The 18,339-nt window shown below is 52.0% G+C and overlaps 7 protein-coding genes across 7 annotated transcripts; 2 read left to right on the plus strand and 5 right to left on the minus strand.

Annotated features, from left to right (window-relative positions):
* Positions 1–820: 820 nt before the first annotated feature.
* ustQ-5 (Tyrosinase ustQ) lies at positions 821–1,921 on the plus strand (the record flags this gene model as incomplete). Its single annotated transcript, XM_036646819.1, has 3 exons — positions 821–1,084; positions 1,150–1,542; positions 1,601–1,921. The coding sequence occupies 3 exons, from the start codon at positions 821–823 to the stop codon at positions 1,919–1,921; spliced, it is 978 nt and encodes a 325-aa protein (XP_036488592.1).
* A 298-nt stretch (positions 1,922–2,219) lies between these two features.
* CGCS363_v014971 (uncharacterized protein) lies at positions 2,220–4,196 on the minus strand (the record flags this gene model as incomplete). The annotated part of the gene is made up of 2 exons (XM_036646820.1): positions 2,220–3,546; positions 3,604–4,196. 2 exons carry the CDS (start codon positions 4,194–4,196, stop codon positions 2,220–2,222), a joined length of 1,920 nt encoding a protein of 639 aa, XP_036488591.1.
* An 893-nt stretch (positions 4,197–5,089) lies between these two features.
* On the minus strand, positions 5,090–5,866 carry CGCS363_v014972 (uncharacterized protein; the record flags this gene model as incomplete). Its single annotated transcript, XM_036646821.1, has 1 exon — positions 5,090–5,866. One exon carries the CDS (start codon positions 5,864–5,866, stop codon positions 5,090–5,092), a length of 777 nt encoding a protein of 258 aa, XP_036488590.1.
* Positions 5,867–6,366: 500 nt separating this feature from the next.
* ecdC-0 (Major facilitator-type transporter ecdC) lies at positions 6,367–8,289 on the minus strand (the record flags this gene model as incomplete). The annotated part of the gene is made up of 5 exons (XM_036646822.1): positions 6,367–6,691; positions 6,885–7,180; positions 7,234–7,547; positions 7,598–8,062; positions 8,124–8,289. The coding sequence occupies 5 exons, from the start codon at positions 8,287–8,289 to the stop codon at positions 6,367–6,369; spliced, it is 1,566 nt and encodes a 521-aa protein (XP_036488589.1).
* Positions 8,290–9,535: 1,246 nt separating this feature from the next.
* Positions 9,536–11,506, minus strand: MFS2-2 (MFS siderochrome iron transporter 1; the record flags this gene model as incomplete). The annotated part of the gene is made up of 5 exons (XM_036646823.1): positions 9,536–10,091; positions 10,148–10,270; positions 10,326–10,974; positions 11,028–11,245; positions 11,298–11,506. 5 exons carry the CDS (start codon positions 11,504–11,506, stop codon positions 9,536–9,538), a joined length of 1,755 nt encoding a protein of 584 aa, XP_036488775.1.
* A 4,719-nt stretch (positions 11,507–16,225) lies between these two features.
* Positions 16,226–17,270, plus strand: CGCS363_v014975 (uncharacterized protein; the record flags this gene model as incomplete). Its single annotated transcript, XM_036646824.1, has 3 exons — positions 16,226–16,400; positions 16,454–16,667; positions 16,727–17,270. The coding sequence occupies 3 exons, from the start codon at positions 16,226–16,228 to the stop codon at positions 17,268–17,270; spliced, it is 933 nt and encodes a 310-aa protein (XP_036488143.1).
* A 349-nt stretch (positions 17,271–17,619) lies between these two features.
* CGCS363_v014976 (uncharacterized protein) lies at positions 17,620–18,048 on the minus strand (the record flags this gene model as incomplete). Its single annotated transcript, XM_036646825.1, has 3 exons — positions 17,620–17,716; positions 17,777–17,954; positions 18,015–18,048. 3 exons carry the CDS (start codon positions 18,046–18,048, stop codon positions 17,620–17,622), a joined length of 309 nt encoding a protein of 102 aa, XP_036488974.1.
* Between the last annotated feature and the right edge of the window lie 291 nt (positions 18,049–18,339).

The following is an 18,339-nucleotide window of genomic DNA, read 5'->3' on the forward strand; positions in this document are numbered from 1 at the left end:
CAGATTTCTCGATTTTTGAGGCATTAAGCTGGAGGCAGGAGACTAGAGGCCCTCATCCCGGATCAAGAGACATCGTTGCTGCAGGATGAGCCCCAGGCTTACTGAAGTTCCAACTGACGCGGCTTGTGGACTTTGCAACACTGTCCCAACTGCCGTGCATTAAAAACAGGGACCGGATTGGATAGCTTGCTGTTTATCTGAGCCAACTCTTCGGGAGCCGCGCAGGAGCTGTTCAGGAGCCGAGATCCCCCACAAAAGAATACGGTATCGCGCATGCCACGATGTCACCGGTCGGAGCCGAAGAGACGTAATCGCCTTCACCGCAACCCAGGCCAATGGCTGCCAAAGAGCCCTTCTCCCATATAACAAGGCTATACGTTACGTGTTTGTGTGGAGAGTTTTGTTTCTATTCTGGGTCTTAGTCAGGGGAAGCTTTAAGCATGGGAGCCTCATCCCACATGTCTCTGCGGTGTTGACTCCGCTTAAAAGGGGAAACGGGACGGGAAGTGGGCTACAAACGCCGGTTCGTCCCAATGAAGCCGGGGTGACGCGGTTTGCTAAGCGAGGCGCATTGGCCGATTGCGCAGCAGCAGCAGTAATCTCCCATGTTGAACATCACGATTTGGGCAATGAGGAACATCGTGCAGTAGCCTGGTCTAAGTCAGCGAAAATCTTATAAGTTGTGTCTGTTCGCCATGGAGTTCAGGCATTTGTCTCTTTACCACCACCAGTAGCTTCTTGGCCTCAACTCGACTATCTCACCTCGCTCTTTCCTTTTCAGTCGTTTCTTAGTCTTTTCCTTCTTTAGAACTCGGCCAAAATGACTGTTACTCTTCGCTCTTTATTCACTGTCCTCGCGACATCTGGCCTCGCGGCCGCCGCGGCCTCGTGGAACACGACCTGCACGACAAAGACGCAGCGAAAGGCATGGAACAACATGACCGATACCGAGAAGTCGGCGTACATCAACGCAGAACTCTGCTTGATGAACACCACCGCCAAGACTGACATTGAGGGTGCTATCAACCGCTGGGACGAGCTCGACTGGGCCCACATTGTGCAGTCCAACGTTATCCACAACACTGTAGGGTCTTCTAAAAACACGAGCTTTTGATTGAACAAGGAGATCTAATCAGATAATCAACACAGGGATCTTTCCTCCCCTGGCACCGCTACTTCATGCGTGTCCACGAGTACTTGCTTCAGTCTGAGTGCGGCTACGAGGGTGGCCAGCCGTACTGGAACGAGGTCCTCGACATGGACGCCCTCAACCAGTCTGTTGTCTTCGATCCCGACACTGGTTTTGGTGGTGAGGGCGGCGACTGCGTTACCGACGGCCCCTTCGTCAACCTGACGCTTCACATCAACTCCACCTCCAACTACGCCAACGACTGCCTGACTCGCTCCTTCAACTCCAATGGCTTCCAGACTGGCCAGCAACAATACATCGACGAGTGCTTCGCCTCCGAGAACTACACCGCGGCGTTCGAGTGCTACCAAGTCAACCCCCATACCGCTGGCCACTCTGCTGTTGGTGGCACCGTAAGCTTGACCTTGCCCACATTCACTGGCTTATTGATAACTGACGCCGTTCCGACAGATGCTTGATGTTGTCGGTAGCCCCGGTGACCCGCTCTTCTTTCTTCACCACACAAACTTGGACCGTCTCTGGTGGGAGTGGCAGCAGGCCAACCTCACTACCCGCTTGACCGACATGGGTGGCCGCAACATTCCCCTGGACAGCTACCTCGAGCAAAACGGTATGGAGTACCCCAGCGCTTCCATCCTCGACTATGACGGTGACTCTGGCAACGAAACTACCCTCAACCACAACTTGTGGATGGTTGGTATCATGCCTAACGCCACGATTGCCGAAGTCATGGATCTGGGTAGCGACGTGATGTGCGCCGAGTACGTCTAAGTCATCGATTTGGATGACAACGGATGAGCGTTTTTCTTGAATGTAAATAGTATCGACCATGGTACACCAGGTACAGGTCAAAAATGCAAGCAACTTTTTATCTTTGATTCAAACAAGACTGCTCTCAACAAAGCTTCATGTTTCGGGAATATATGCGACAAAGCCTTTTGACATCTCCCGCAAGCTCCATCCCAACCACCGCTTTCGGTCATTACCATTAACATTATCATAGTAAGGAACGGATTAGTTAGTCTTTGCATGCCTATCTCGTATCAATCCATTATTTGAAAGCTTGCACTCAGATGTCGTCGTATTTGGACATCTTCAGAAGCCCACCATCTCCTTCATCTAGCTGCACCGTAACGACCTTCGCCTCTTTCTGCTGTTCCCGCAAGCCTCCCAAGTCTTCAAGACGCTCTCTCGCGTTTCGGTCTAGTCCGTGAACCAGTGTCGCAAGAACGCTGCTCTTCCACAGACTTGCCTTCCAACGCCAGGTCTGGTAGATTGCAGCACTCAAGAAGACCGCTGTTAGCAGGACGGTGAGCAGAGGTAACGTGAGGAAACTCCATTCGACGTGGATATAGCTTTCCACGGTATGTGCCAGTCCAGCGACAGCGGTGAGATCGAAACTTCGGAAGCTGACTGTGACGCTGGTGGCGAGATCGTTCATCAGCATGTCGATGCCGCTTGGGTACTCGTAGTAGTTCCAGTAAAATGCCTGGACAATGTCGGTATCGAAGAACGTCTCGCCGCTTGAGATACCAACAGTGAGATTGACGATCACCTTGTCAGGACTGGTGATGGTCTGATTGAGAACCTCCTCATTACGCGACGCCGAGCCATTGCGGAAAAGGACTGAGAACCACGAGCGCATGCCCATCATGACCTTCATGTCAATGGGATACGTCTCATTACCGCTCTCGCCACTGATGTAGATGGGCTCCAGGTCATTGGTCGTAGCAGTGGGAACAGAGTCGTTAGTCTGGACATGGGTGATTGTCTCGTTGAGCTCGCCATTCTTGATCGAAGACTTGAGGGTTTGGACGCAAGCCTGTAATGTGCACTGCCTCGCCCAAGGTGCAACAACGCCGGCAGTACCATTCTGCTTCTCGGTTCCCATGAATACGACCTTCATGATGGTTGAGTAGGTCATATCTCCTAGGCCTCTGGGAAATAAAGGTGTCATGCTGAAAACATCAGCGTGAGTCTTGAGTCGGGCTCCATTATCCAGAGCCCAGCCACACTGTGTCATGTCCTCTGTCGACCCGTCTTCGCAGGACCTGGTCATGAACTCTGTCTGATCGATACATGTGTTGCACACACCCAGAGTCTCGAATGGTTCCCAAGTGCAATTCCCAGTCTGGCAGTTGACGGGAAGGCTCAACCACGGCTTGCCGTTCTCAGCGAAGAGGCCGTTGTAGACCGCAGCTTTGAACGGCAGGATAGGGATGAATCCCTCCGACGCAGTTTGACTGCTCAGTGCAATCATGTACTGCCGAGAGCGCAGGTTAGTGGCGCCTTCGTTGGAATCGGTGGTACGAGCGTGGAAAGTAGCAATTTGCTGTGCAAACGGGCTGAATGCCAAGGTGAGAATGGCAACAAAAGCGCCGAATGATCCTAAAAATCTGAACAAATGTTATGTCAGTCTTGTTGTTACTGTACATGTGGCGGGGTTGACCTACCCTCCGCGGAGCTTGAGGAGCATCATCAAGGCTCCCCAGGTCCCTCGACTTGCGTCGTCGAAAACCTCCATGTCAGACAGAGGTTCGCGACGAGTCTTGAAGTGAATCCATTTAAGCTGACTGATACCGCTGGAGAGAACAACGGCAATGGTTGCAGTCGCGACAGTGGCGAGCATTGCAATTACGGCGTTGATGGTGATTTGGAATCGCCATGATGCCAAGGGCCGACCATCATACGCAGCAAGCACGCCGATGATGGCAGCAACAGCGAGAACGGTGACGCAAAGACTGGCTATCTCAAAGGTCCATGTTCCTGAGTTGGAAAACTTCTCGGGCTTGATGTGTGTCTTCTCTGAGATTCTGCTCCAGCGAGTGGATCGTCTCGACTCGCCAGTGCTACTCAAAGCAGGTTCGCTGCCAGGTACATCTTCAGGATGAACAGAAACGTAGGGCGATTGATAGGCCTTGTAGGATCCCAGGCTCTGTCGTTTGTCGGGGCTCTGAATGAACGGGCTGTCTGGCTGGCTGACAAAAATAGTGTCTTCAGAGCTCGTGCTCGCATTGTGCGAGTGTTGACGGTACTGCTGTGCCATTGCGCTTGGTCGCGATCCTGGTCGCATGTGTCAACGGCTTCCGGCAGAAAAGCAAACAACGGATGATCCGATCAAACGGCAAGTTGCATGGTGGCTGGAGTCCGGGGAGCCTCAACTAATACCAGTTTGCCTAGAAAGCTTGTCTTACTCTTGGAGCCTGGGCAACGCCGACGGCATCCCTCCGATACGGAGTGGGATGCCTGCTGACAGGTCACCATCAGAATGCAAGATGCATGTCACATATCGGAGCCTGAACAGAAAGCGACGAATGCCGTTGGATCGTTGGTTGTGTATTCATTGCTAACGTCAGCCGACGTCCTGTGTCATTGGCTGTTCTCCCTGCAGGCCGACTCCAGCTACCAAAGATGGCAGTGATCTGGGCCCATGGGGGCTGAACCGAACCAACCCTGTACACGGACGACGGTGGTTGGGTATCTTTTGTTCTTCTGTCTCTCAAAACCCCTCAGATTCGTGACTCTTGTTTCTCTTCCCGTCCCCCCTCTTCAAACACTTCTGTCCATCCAGAGGCTCTACCGGAGGCCCAGATCCGCGCCGAGCCACGTTGTGCAGATCGCTGGCTTATTTTTGGAGTTGTGCCGTTCTGCAATAGGGCAAAAGAGCGCAGTTGTGGGCAGAAACAAGGTTGGCATGCTGCGATGCAACTTTAAGACAGTGACGCTAACGACGGCACAGCAGCAAGATAAGACGCAATCGATGCTATTTGCATATGTCGCCTTCGCTCCGCCACTCGACACCCTCCCGCTCGAGGGAGGTGTTGGCCGTAGGGCTGCGAATCGGGCAGGTCGCGATGCCCGTCGCTGTTCAGCTGGATGCTGCTCGTCGCATGGTTGGCGCGCCTCTTCCACATGCGCGAGTAAGCTGTGTCTCTACGTCTATGCCAAGGCCGCGACGGAAGCAAGAAGACCAGCGAACAAGGCGATAGACGCTGACGGCCTCTTGGAGTCGGCAGCTCCCTTGGAAGATCCGGTGGCAGCGGCGTATCCCAACTCGCTGTAGACGCTGGTCGCCTGCTCATTGCTGAGGGTAGCCTTGCAAGGATCGGTGTCGAATGTGGGAGTCGCGGTGACGCCGCAGACGCTGGTAGCCTCAGAGTTGTAAGTCGTTGTAGAGGCGTAGCTCATGCTGCCAACGGCCGTGGGGCAGGTCTTGGTGAAGGTTGGCTCAGAGCCGTCGCTCTCAACGGTGAAGTCGAAGCTGCCGTTGGCGACACGAGGGTTCAGGTTGAACTCGCTGTAGGTAGGCTGCTCGGTGAACTCGCACTGCGCGCCCAGGCCGTAGACCCAAGCGAAGGTGTAGTCGCCCGCGGCGAGGTGACCGGTGTAGCCAACCTCGAGGTGCGGGCCGTCACCAAACTCGGTGTCGTTCAAGATGGTGGCGCCAAGGGAGCCGTGAGCAGCGGTGCGAAGGTAGGAGTTCTTGTTTCTCGAGTAGATGTCCCAGACAAAGCCGTAACCGTAATGGTAGGCCACGTTGGGGTTCTGGATGTTGAGGAGGACCGGGTAGCCCTTGGAAGTCATACCGTACTTGCCGCCATCACGAGGGAAGACGAGATCGAGTTCGACGGCGTTTTCAGGAATGTCGGCGCTGACAATTTGCACGCAGGAAGCAAGAAGAGCGGCGCCAAGGCACCAGAGCCGTTGAGAAACCATTGTGAATCGGTGTTGGTTTGCTGATCGCTGTTGATCGTCGTTCAGGTTGCCGAATGTCTCAGTGATCAACTGCAGTTGTTGGATTCTGCCCCCAAAAGTGCTGATCCAGATGCACAGCCATCGTGGAGCGCGGGGGTTTAAAAGAAAAATGTGGACGGTCCACGACAGCTTCAGTGTTTTTTGCGTGAGGGCGTCAGGATCACACTAATCTCCGATCATGATCCCGGCCCACTGCGTTGTTTATTTAACATAAAACGTCGCTAATCATCGTCACTGCATTAGTCCCTTGTCAATTTCCGTGCAACACTCAACAGAGAGCCAACCGAAATGCTCAAATGGGGGCCGTCCACCAATGGCTGCACGCGACATCGTGTGTTCATTAACGCGGGTGGTGTTTTGCTCATTTAAGCTTCTTATCAGAAGAGCCCTATGGCCTTCAGGTTTTGAGCGACTCATTAAACATTACACCATTCGCTGCCGCCTCCCCACCGGTTGCCCCTTCATGCCTCCTCCTCTTGCAGCTTCTTCTCCTGTGCCTGGCCCCCGGCGCTGACTTCGCACACGTACGTCTTGAACTTGCGCGCCGGCACGTTGTTGCTGAACATCTCTTGGATTTCAGCGTAATTGCGACCCTTCATCTCGGGGAAGTAGAAGTAGAGCCAGACGCACATGGGCAGAGACAGGCCGAAAAAGATGAAGCAGACCTTCCCGCCCAGGTTAAGTTGATCCGTGTTAATCAAATAGGGCATCACCTGCTGCACCAGGCAAGACGCCGCAGTCGAGCACATGATGTTGATGCTGTAGGTTTTTTGACGGAGTTGCACACTGTTTTTTTCGCAATCTCGTTAGCAAGCCAGTCCTTGTTACAAATTTGAACGGGCCCCCGGTCTGTCGCGGCCCACAACCCGGTGTCCCGGCATCACCGTCTCGCCAACACTGGGGCTTCAGGGTCAAACCGTTCGACTGGTTCTGGGTCCCGAGTTTCAACACATGGGAACATGGTATTCGTGCAGCTTACCTCGCAGTTTCGCCGCCGACAGAGTACGCAACGGCGCCAAGCGTCGCCTGGTACAAGTATCCCCAGATCACCATGAAAGCCACTGTCGCTGACAGAGATGTTTGAGTGCCGATGGTGCTGATGCCGCCGATAAGGAGCAGAAGAGCGGTCATTGTACAGACACCGCCAACGATCAAGGGACGTCGTCCGTATCTGTCGACCAGCGGCCATGATGTCATGTTACCGACAAACTGGATCGCGTAGGCGGCTTGGCCGATCGCCAAGGGGTTGTTGACTCCGGCAAGACGGAAGTAATACTAGTGACATGTCAGTTCTTGTGTCTGTCAAATTGCTGTCATTGTGTGCGAACCGTCAAATAACCGCTAACAAAATTCACGCCGATCGCCTGTTGCGCGAGATACACCATGACAATGATGAGAGTGCGGCGCCCGTTCGAGCCCTTGAAGCAATCAAGCCAGCGGCTGGACTCTTGCTCCTTCTTGGCCTCCTGCTCTTTGGCAATGGCAACTGTTGCTACAGCCATAGCCCCATCAACATCAAACTTGGGTCCGTTGAATCGTCGGTATGAGTTGGCTGCCTCCTCCCGGCGGCCCTTGATGAGGAGCCAACTCGGGGACTCCGGAAGGAAAGGAAGACCAAGGAGAAGCAGGCCGGGGGGATAAGCTGGGTGATGAGAGGGATTCTCCATGACAAGTCGTTGTTGTAGTGATCACTCCCCAGCACCGTCACTGAGTTGAGCCACTGGCCGATAGTGATCATCGTGTTGACCAACACGAGGCACACACCACGCATCTTGACCGGGGCCAGCTCAGCAACAAACACCGGGCCTAGCGAATGGCCCAGACCGAATCCGAAAGTGGCAACGGTCTTGCCGCCGAACAACATGAGAACGGTCGTGCTGAAGTATTGGAGGATGATACCACCCACGCAGATGAAGCAGGCGATGATGATGGTTCGCTTGCGGCCGATGAAGTCGCTGACGATGCCTGTTGCGAATGCCGAGACGAAAATACCGATTGTACCGCCGGCGTTGAGAATTTGTTGGTCGCGGGCTGCGACAACCCATTTTCCGCCGACTTCGTGACCAAATCTTTTAGCAAAGGGTGTGACTGCGAGCAATTTCCCGATCGTGGTGACTTCATATCCGAAATTAATCGGCAGAAGGTAAATCATCAAACCTGTCAGTTGGTCAGGTTAGTGTGTGATGGTCAAATTACAAGGTGAATCGGATGAACTGACAGAAACCCAAAACGCGCTTGTTGTCCCAGAAATCAGCGAATGTGAGCTTGTCGTTGACCGCAGTTGTTGGAAGCGCGGCCGCAGCTGCGACATTCACGTCCTCAAGCTGTTCGGAACGCTGCTTGTCTTCATGTTGGACCGTGGGTTCGGCCTTCGTGTCCGCCATGCTGGGCCACGAATACTCGGTACTAAAGGCTTGGATTAGTGGAACGGACCTCGTTGCAAAGACAAGCGAGTATCGTGCTCTAGGGACCTCGACTGTCCAAAGCTCCAGGATCCGGTGGGATCGCCCAAAGTCTTATACTCTGGGGAAACTATCATCGCGTGAACCAAGTTCAGGGGCTTGCCAGCTCTCCCCGTGGGTGAATGGAGAGCGCTCCCCGCCCTCCGCAGTTTCCACGTGGAGGTGACATCTCCCGAGTGCCAGAATGCCAAAGACTACCGTCTTTGGCACAACATGGACCTGGAGAAGACATGACTCGGAGGCTGGGGGCGGGGAAGAGGCCTGTAGGTTCTTTTGCGGAGGCCACAACCAACCTGAATACACCGAGTGGAATTTCGTAGACGCAGATTGGTTGTGACGGCTCCGGTGGTGGGCCGGGATTGAATCTCACACGGCTTTGCCCCGGAGTCCCAGCCAAAAACATCACTCAAGAGCCTACCAACGAACAACGAATATCGGACCCTAGACACACTCGGCTGGCATGCCCGGCTCGCTAGCAGCGGCACATACATGCGAGGTTCCGTTTCAAGCAGTTCTTAGCCCTCGTGGCTTCGTCAGTGAGTCGATCACCGAACTGATTGGGCATTTTTTGCCCTTCCGAGCTCCGTCTTCCGTCTTCCGACCCCACACCAGCCCCGGATCCCTCCGCACATTGCCTCGGATTCGGCAAGGTCCCAGGGTTTCGGTATCACCAGCCTTGGCGGAAACACGGTGGTGTTGGCTTCAGGCTGCGATTGGGCTGTGAGAGGCTTAGATATGTTTTAAATGGGGTGTAGCGGTGGTTCTGCCATGTTCTTACTGGCATCTAGTGTTTTTGGAGTCAGTACTATCCTACTTGACAATCTATATGGCTGGGATGACTTGCTAAAGTCAAAACTATGTTTGGGTGACATTCGCTGAAAGCAAACCTCAGCACAAACGGCCAGCGGAAGGGCATTGACCACAATGTCTTTGCGTGGAAGATTGGTCTCTTCCTGTGAGACTGTGTCATGCCAGCTTGAAGTCGTCGTTTCGGATCCAATACCATGGACCACTGGGCGTATGCCTTAGGACAAGCCCGTCACGTAGCTCAGATTCTCTGCATGATTTCATACCTCTCACACAAGTCGTTGAAAAAAAAAAAACAGGATGTAAGTATCGCTCATTGAATATCAGCTTCACAGCATGCAGCTGAACAGCCCGACCCAGATTAGAACAGAACACCCTTTGTCTGCTGCTTGTCACTCAAGCGATGGTTCTTCATCAAAGAAACCCAAATAATCGATCCAACTAATGCCACCAACGATGCGATGATCATGATCTTCTGCGTTTCGCCGTACGCACGAATGATGGCGTCTCTCTCGGGAGTACCCACTGGATAACTGAGCTGAGTGACAAGATCACCATAGATGAGGAGGGCCTGGTCTTTGAGTTCGTCGGGAAGGTAGCGCTCTAGCTTCGAGGGCATCAAGTTGGTCCAAATGGCACCACTAATAGATTGGCCAATAGCACCTCCAACACTGGTGACGAGAGCCAGTAGAGCGAGACCGACTGCAACATCGCGATGAGCAACGGAAGCCATGATGGCAATCTGCTCGACCATGACAATAGTGCCACCGGCGAAAGAGCCGAGAACCTCGCACATGATGACAAGGCCGACGTGAGTATCGGGCATACGGAACTTGATCATCAAACCGGTAGAAAGCATCTGAAGAGGAATCGCCGCCAGTCCAAGCCACTTGTATCGGTCGGTGAAGCGCATGAGACTGGACACAAGAGATGTCAGTGCAGAACTAACGGGAGTATTACGACAATCACTCACAGGCCAACCGGAACCGCCCAAGCACAAGATACAATGTTGAAGATATTAGTGATGAAGCCAGCTCTTGAAACGCTGAGGTCGTAGACGACCTGCAGATAGGACGAGAACTGAACCTTGTAACAGCTGTCGCAAAGTTAGAGTTGAAATGCTAATGATCCGTCAGAAGTTTTGGACTTACTAGAAGCTGATCCACATGTTCCCTCCGAGCAAGCAGGCGACCAGGACTGTTCTGTTCTGAAATAACTCCCAAGGAATGAAAGTCTTTGGCGCAAGGTACTTCTCATATAATGGGAATGCGATCAAGAGAAGACCGCCGACAACGATCATCGCAATGATCCTAGGCTCAACCCATTTGTGTGCCTGATAACCAGCGATGCTGAATGGCAGCAGGAACAGCGAGAACCCAGCAACTACGATAAGGATTCCTGCAACATCAAATTCGATCAACCAGTATTTCACCGACTCCCAAAAGGTGCGGTTTGTTTGGGGCTTGACATAGAGACCGAGTTCCTTGGCTCGGTTCAACTGGAGGGTAAAAATGATAATTAGGGGGGCGCAAATAACCGGAATGATGATTGTGAAAGCGCCGTATCCCCATCTCCAAGTGCTGCCGTCAAGGAAAGCTTGGGCAGCTGCAGGCCCGGCAAAGGTGTTCGAGACGTAGGGTGTGGATGTAAAGCCGAAGAGAATCATTCGGTTGCGAAGCGTCGAAGTATCGGCCATGAAGATGTTGAGAACGTAACCAATACCATTCATGCCAGTCCAGAAGAACGTTTGACCTGCAGCATAGGTTTCGACGTTGTTACAAGTTGCCATGAGAATCAAAGCTACGGGATCATGTCAGTTCTTGTCTCCGGCAACTTTGACGGAGGCTTCATACAGATGACAACACAAACCAACATGATACAGAGGCCTTGCGTTCTACCAATCACGTCGATAATACGCGCGAGCGGTAGCTTGCTGACTCCTGCCACGATGTTGGAGATGATGCCCGTGGCGGCCATAAGGCCATGGAGACCGAAGTCACTGACTGCATAAGGCAGTAGAGAGCTAGCAATTTGTTGTTGCAGCGAGTCTGTGAAGAAGACAAGCCAGATGCTGGAATGAGGTGAGCAAATGCAACCGGAAGAGTTGTGCAGACTGCGCATACAAGATGTAGGCGACGACAAGCCACGGCTTGGTCCATGTTTGAGTCAAGGCCTCAATCTTCTCGACACCTGCAAGTCCGCCGGTGTTGGGATCGATTTCGGAACTGGGCTTCTCATCGACGATTTCGGGATCCTTGTCGTCAATCGGGGCTGGGACGGGACGCTCAGGAGCAATCTCTGGTGAGCTCGCAGCTTCGTTTGGGGAAGCCATGTTGTCTTGAGGCCACAAGCCGCTTGAATGGGCGAGTCCGGGAATCTGGTCGTGGAACGTGTAGGCCCAAAAGACTCAACTGTGAAGAATGCAACGGCGGCGAGGCAAGGGTTCTTGTATCCTCCCAGCAACACAAAAGGCGCCAAGAGATGGGCCGCAGGAATGGTGGGACGAACACATGGTTGTACGCTGTGGACAATGCAACAACGCGTGCCGATACGGTCTTGAGTACATAGTGCAGCGCTCTTGGTCATGGGAAGTAACGTCGATTGACGGGCGGCGACGTGGTTCTCGGGCAGGCTCGGCCAATGTTCGTCTGAGGGGGCCGAGAACACGGGATGAGTGGTTCGCTAGTGGCTCGAAGGATCGCGATGTGGATTCGGGGGCCTAGATTGATAAGATCAAATTTTTTTCACGACTCGAGTGGTGTCATTGGAGGATCGAAATCCATGCCGGGGCGACGTTGCTCTCGTAGGGGTGTTTATTGAGAGCGAACCCCTTCTTGTCTTTATTGCCGACGACTCAAAGGGTACGTTGCCCGAGCTGTCAGATGATAACCCAATGAAGGATGAGATGCATGATGGGTCAAGTGCATCGGGCCGTGGTCTTCAGAGGCAGCCAGCCCGTGCTAACGATGAAGCTCGGGAATGGCGCAGAACCCTCCTAACCACCGAGACTTCGTTCATTCGCAGGGGACAACCCTATCCTATCTTACCTATCACGACCCATGACGCCTTGGCATTGAGTGAATAAAGCACTGAACGAAGAAATTTGCGACTCTAGTACACACTTCAGAATGATCTTTTCGCTTTCTCAACCAGAGTCAGCCTCGGAACCGATCGCACACATTCCAAGCTTTCTTGTCGTGCCTGTCAGTGAAAACCCAGAACATCGGATGATTGTTCAGAAAGCATATCTGTTCGGGTACCTCTGCCTGAAGCATTCACAACACCACCTGGGCGGGACCACCATCACAACGAGACTAGTCCTAATTGACCATCAACTGCTACTCAACCCGCTCAAGCACGAGTAGCATTTCGTGTGAGAAATACCGCTCGCTCTCAGCTTTCAAATTGATTTCTCCGTAATGGCTTTCCGAATTCGCGATTGGTAATTCAACGAGGCAATCCCACATGCCGGACTGCCGGGTTCAAGATTGGGTGGGGTTTACATAGATCAAAACACCGTGTTCCCCTTGGCATGACAGCTCGTTTCCATTTATCGGTATTTACAAGATTGAAGACCGCTAAGTAGATGTCAACTCTCATCCTCCGTGAGGTCATTCAGCAGAATCAAAACTCGATGTACCAGTCTCTGTCTCGGAACATGAATCTCAATGATGGTGTACTGGTGAGGGTTGAAGCTCAATCCAGGTTATTTACGCAGACCCCAGCACTGTCGAGATCGTCAGGCAGCAGCTCAGCTCATTGGGTCATAGCTGCGACGCCTTCCACGGCAAGAATTGGGTAAGGCTCATGCTTTAGAAGCCTCGGCGCTTGTACATTCGCTGTTTCGGAGCACTGGCGGGATGGGCGGTGCTGGGAACTACTCGAAGCCGATCACCTGCCCTGGTCTCTCTGGAGCGAGTGCTTACCGCTCACAGCATTTGTGCTCTCATGAATGCCATTTTCCTGGCTTGAAATTTTCAGTAGAGCGTGGCGGTATTGTGGGTCATTCGGTGCCGCGACACACTTGCCGTCTCTGCTGTCTTACGAAGATTATTGATCATTGAAGAGGCCGTACATACGGGTCGGAAATTTTGGAACATCGCGAACCATACTAAGCTACTCATATTCCCCTTTGCCGACAAAGTTTCATGACAGGTTATCAAGTTCTGTTGTAACAGCCGCCACCGCCTCCAGCAGCTATCTTGAGATAGCTAGTCGAATTTCCATAAAAGACAGGGTCGAGGATCTCAGACGTATTTTTCGCCGCGACATGAACCTCCGCAATCAACACCCACCGAAACCTACTGGCACCTATGCCATCATTGACACCAAACACCGGAGACACCTTATCCATGGATGCGTTTGAAGACTGTCCACCGGAGGTCCGCCTACGTATCATAGAGAGCATTGAAACTCCCGAGGACGTCTCGGCGCTTAGTCTGGCATCACCGGCCATTTTTCAGCAGCGTAAGGCCGATAGAAACGAATCATACGCACTTTCGTGTCGCGGAATCTAGATGGGGAACATCTCGACGATGCCCTGGCCGTTATATTCTTTCCAAGATGCGACGCTGGCTCGTATGATCGAAAACTCTACAATCACGCACATCTGAAGAGGTGGGCTTCCGGTGAGCTCTCAACGAGATGGACGTCTTGCTACTTCTGAAGCTCGATTCATTCTGTCAACGAATTTGGCTTTTCACAGACGACTTCTTGTCCAAAGCAATTGCTCCGTCTCTTCCGGAAGCCTACAGGATGATGCCTAGAGTCCCCGCCAAGTCTTTGTGGCCGGGCTTTTCGTCCGACGGCCTTATATGGTCATGGCAACGAAGGAAGTTCGACATCAGCAAGCTTACCGAATGTGAAATGGGCAAGGTTTTCAAATTTTTTGTTCGCTATGAGATGATTTGCAAGATCTACGGACCCCAACGCAAGCAGCCGGCTAACTACCCTGATGGTGTTACCCAATGTGATACAGCCACGTTTCGGAAGATAGACGTCCATCTTTGCCACTGGAAATGAAGCATTCTGGATATTTACAAGAAAGAAAGTGCAGCAAATGTGGAGCATCTCGAGAACCTCGCATCCGTCCGGGAGTACATTATTTCTCTTTACTGGGAACTGATCTCTAGCGATCTCGAATTGCGACCCAAACTGAGAATCAATTACCCAGAATTTGAGAATTCACCGTCTCTCAATCCCAACGGTTTTGTCCAAGATCCAAAAAACTGATCTACTCATATCTTTGACGGCCAGTTGCAGGTTTGACTGTTTGACGAGCATGCTCCGATTTGAGTCTCGCTATTTAAAGCCATTTCTGGAAAGATTTTCGACAGAAGCTGAAGAAAAGTTTACGGTCAGATGCAGACTCTGACTTTTCACCCCTCTAAACACTACCTCTGGCGTGTTGGTCCGGGGACCGACGGTCATGCGTTTTATTGCGATGGCTTCAGTCGACTACTCAGGCAAAGAGCAACATATGTGTTTGAAGACGACTGTTTCTTTCCTGGAGTTGGAAGATTGCCCACAGTCAGCGAATATGAGTTCGCGTGTCATCAGAAGGGTTTCAAACCTTTTCAGGGGCCAGATGGTGTAAAGCAAGGTCCAAAAGGATACCTGCACATTGCGTATGGTCACCTACTTATCTCCCTCGGCGAGAAGCTGTCTCCATTTTGGCAGTGAGACAGATTGAGGACAGGCTTACAAGTTCCAAAATGAGGATATGCCGCACCCCAGCCTTTGAGCCGTCATGAATGCAATCTGGGAGACAATTAATTGATTTGTTTTGAGCATTGAGGACAAGGCTTGGACCTCTCTATCACATCATATAGTGAAATGGTCGTAGGCCAGGCGGCCGAGAGCTATGCAGCACAGCAGCGCGTACGCGCCCGAAGGCGCGTAGAGCCGCCTTAACTACGTAACTCTACGGTTTTAAGGCCTACGATCTTAAAAGAAAAAGGAAAAGACTCTTTACGTTCTTTACAGATCTAAAATAAAAAGAACGAGATAAAAAGCTCGAAAATCCGCTGAAAAACGAGTGAATTAAGCTTCTCATCTCTGTGAGGATGATAATGTCTGAGCTAACTTCTCGCCCCTTGAGGGGGCTAGTAATCTGGCCTCTAAACGCCGAAAACGCCGAAAAAATCCAGTGGGCCCACTAAACCCCGTTCCAATAGGGGCGTGAATGCAGCCATACGATAGCCGGAGACCTAATTTCCATCAAGTAAAATGTTCAAGGGCCAAAGGCTCCCCATATTGCGTTAGATACCAGTCTGCACTGCTGAGAACTGATCTTCGCTCGATATACCAAGCCTAGAATCCAAGGCCCGTGAGACAGCCAGATGACTTCGGACAGTCTCTCGGAAAGAAGTCAATCCGTAAAAGCCCAAGCCGGTTTCCAGCTGTCAGCAAGCTTCCCCAGGAGCTATGGTAGCAGGTGCCGGCAACATTCCCCTCCGTTCCTTAGCTCCAAAACCCTTCTGCGTTGGGCGTGTTCTTCTTGAACCACGTTCGTCACATCCCTTCCTGTACAGGTAGAAATCGTAGGAATACCGATGACATGGGTCATTACTTAGGTCAACGGCCTGGCTGCGATCCGGTATCCACGTCGTTGTCTTAGGACTGCCGGGCATGTTTGATCCGAGCCCAATGGGTCGTTCCTACCAATAGGAGTCGATCTAATTCAAAGAATGTAAGCTATTGTCCCGACTTGGTCGTTGATGCCCACGGATCGGAGCTGCCCCGGCGCTAGTCCCTGGTGCTCACTAGCTTGGGATCAGCGAACAAACAGCTAGTGCCAAAGCTTGACGAGACCATCATTTCATCTGAGATGATGGCTGTCAACGTCTCCTCGGAGGTCATTTGACCGGAAAACGGCAAAATGCGCATCTTGAAGCAGGAGCTTGGAGAGGGGTTAGATTGCCTATGTGCTTCTAACTGATAGGCCTTTCATCATAAAAGGGCTCTCATCGCAGGTACCAAGTAAGGAGAGGCTCATTCAAAGTCCTTCTCTCTTCCGTATCAAAGTCAAACAAAATCACAATACCCAAAAATGCATTACAAAATCATTTCAGTTGCCCTGGCTGCGGCCAGCAGTGTCGCCGCTCAGCGTCCAGCTGATACTCCAATTTGCGACTACTATACCACAGCACTTCTCAAGAATAACACGGCCGAAAACCAGTACACTCTGTTGACTCTTCTGGTCAACACAGTGGTAATTGGAAACTGTGAGCTTAATCACCTGAGTCCACCTTTGCAGATGACTTACTCGTCTCAATAGATACGATGCCAAACGTCGGTGTCAAAGTTCCTGGCATTCTTGCAGCGGGCACTTACAACGGCGCTGAAGTCAATCTGCTGCCATACTTCAACGGCGACCTGGCCTCGTCCAACCGCGGTGGCAGCTCTGGCGTTTCCGTCAACTTCCTTGATGGAGGTGGCGCTGCGCCACTGATGAAGAACATGCCGGCGAACGACGACAAGTCTAATCAATAGTATGTAGCCGTCGACATCTTTGACAACCATTATGAGGCTAACAAACGATCTTTCCCAGCTTCCTCTTGACCCATCTCTACCAATTCTTCGGTGCCCTGCTTGGCTGCTCCCAGTACGGCATGACCGGCTTCCCTGGCTATGACGGACATGCATCCATGTACCAGGTCCACAAGTTCATGGACCTAGACATGAACGAGCTCGGATACTTTATTCAGCAGGTGGCTATGGCGGCTGCCTCTTTCGGCGTTGCTCAAGACGACCTCCAGGCAGTCGGAAAGGCGCTTTCCCAGCTCTTTGGTATGCGCTGCAGCCCGCCAGCCACTGCCATTCCTGCACAGGGACCCCAGCTCCAGGCAATCTGCATCGAGAACAGCTGCCCCATCTCGCCCAACTCGACTTGCGCGAGCTATGAAGCTGCTGTCGCGCCGAAGAATGCTACTGGAGGAGGTATGATGAACGCCACAGCTACCATGTCCGGCTCAGCCACGTCGATGGCAACGGCTACAGGTACCATGATGCCGAGCACTGTTCCCACAGCAGGTGCTGCTATCAAAGGCATGAGCTTGGCAGGTATTGCCGGTGTACTTGCCCTGCTTTTGTAAGATGATGAGAAAGAGATTTTCTCGTGGATTCTGGATGATCTTCCATGAGCTACCTTTGATACCGATGTCATCGACGGTGTTGACCAGGTACTTTAGCTCTTATCCCTTTGTACACATGTCATTAATTTGGAGGTCTTAGTGGCTGTGTCAGAGCAACCGAACTTTGATTTCCGTAGCTATGTAAATAAAGTACCTTGACTTCTGTCGTGGAAGCTAGGTATTGGCTAATCTCCTTGTGAAGTTGTTCGATCCTTGGGCATGAGCCCGCGCGTAATGTGACTCGCTATCCAGATCCTTGAGATGCCTTTGATAAAAATCCAGAGACATCAAATGCAAGTGTGCAATGAGATCAGTGATTGTTGTCAGCCTTGGAGGGCAGCTCCTTGCCCTTGCCCTCGGTATCATTGACTGGCGTGTCGGGTGTGTCAGGGGTGCTTGTAGCGGGACTGCCGCGAAGATGGTCAGCAATTGGATCATCTGCCATTTAAAGGAAAATAAAACCCGACCTGGTCATGCTCTTGAGGGTTTCGACGACAGTCATGTTGTTATTGATCATGACCTGGTTTTGGTGGATCATAATCATATTCTGCTGGATCAAATGATCGTTCTGGGCTCTGAGCACAGTGAGCTTTTCGAGAATCAAGTTCCGCATCTCAGGTGAGGCCGTCTGAGAGCTGCATCCCTCTGTGGAAGAAGTAATTAGCGTGAGAAGTCAAGTCTGCTGCCGATTAGGGAAATACTGACTGTGGGTGTCCTTGGTGTCTGCGCTTCCACTCATCATGCGTAGAGTACTTGATGCCAAGTTGTTGAATTTCTGCCAGGTTGCTGAATTTCACTTGTGTTCACGAAGCAGCTGTGAGAGGAGGTGAAAGAAAGACCAAATCAGCTGTTTGTGAAGATGTTGTAGTTGAAAAGACCAAAGCGCGCAGCGAAGCTGGACTTGAAAATTGGGCCGGGGGAGCCTTAGGGCCGACTTTGTTTTTCATTTTTGACGAGCCAAGTGAAAATCTTTTCTTTCGTTTTCATTTCTGGAAGGAGTGCTATTCCGGGTTCTGGAAGGGGAAGGTGC

Source organism: Colletotrichum siamense, assembly GCF_013390195.1.
Source record: "Colletotrichum siamense strain Cg363 chromosome Unknown KSG_Cg363_contig10, whole genome shotgun sequence".
NCBI lineage: Eukaryota > Fungi > Ascomycota > Sordariomycetes > Glomerellales > Glomerellaceae > Colletotrichum > Colletotrichum siamense.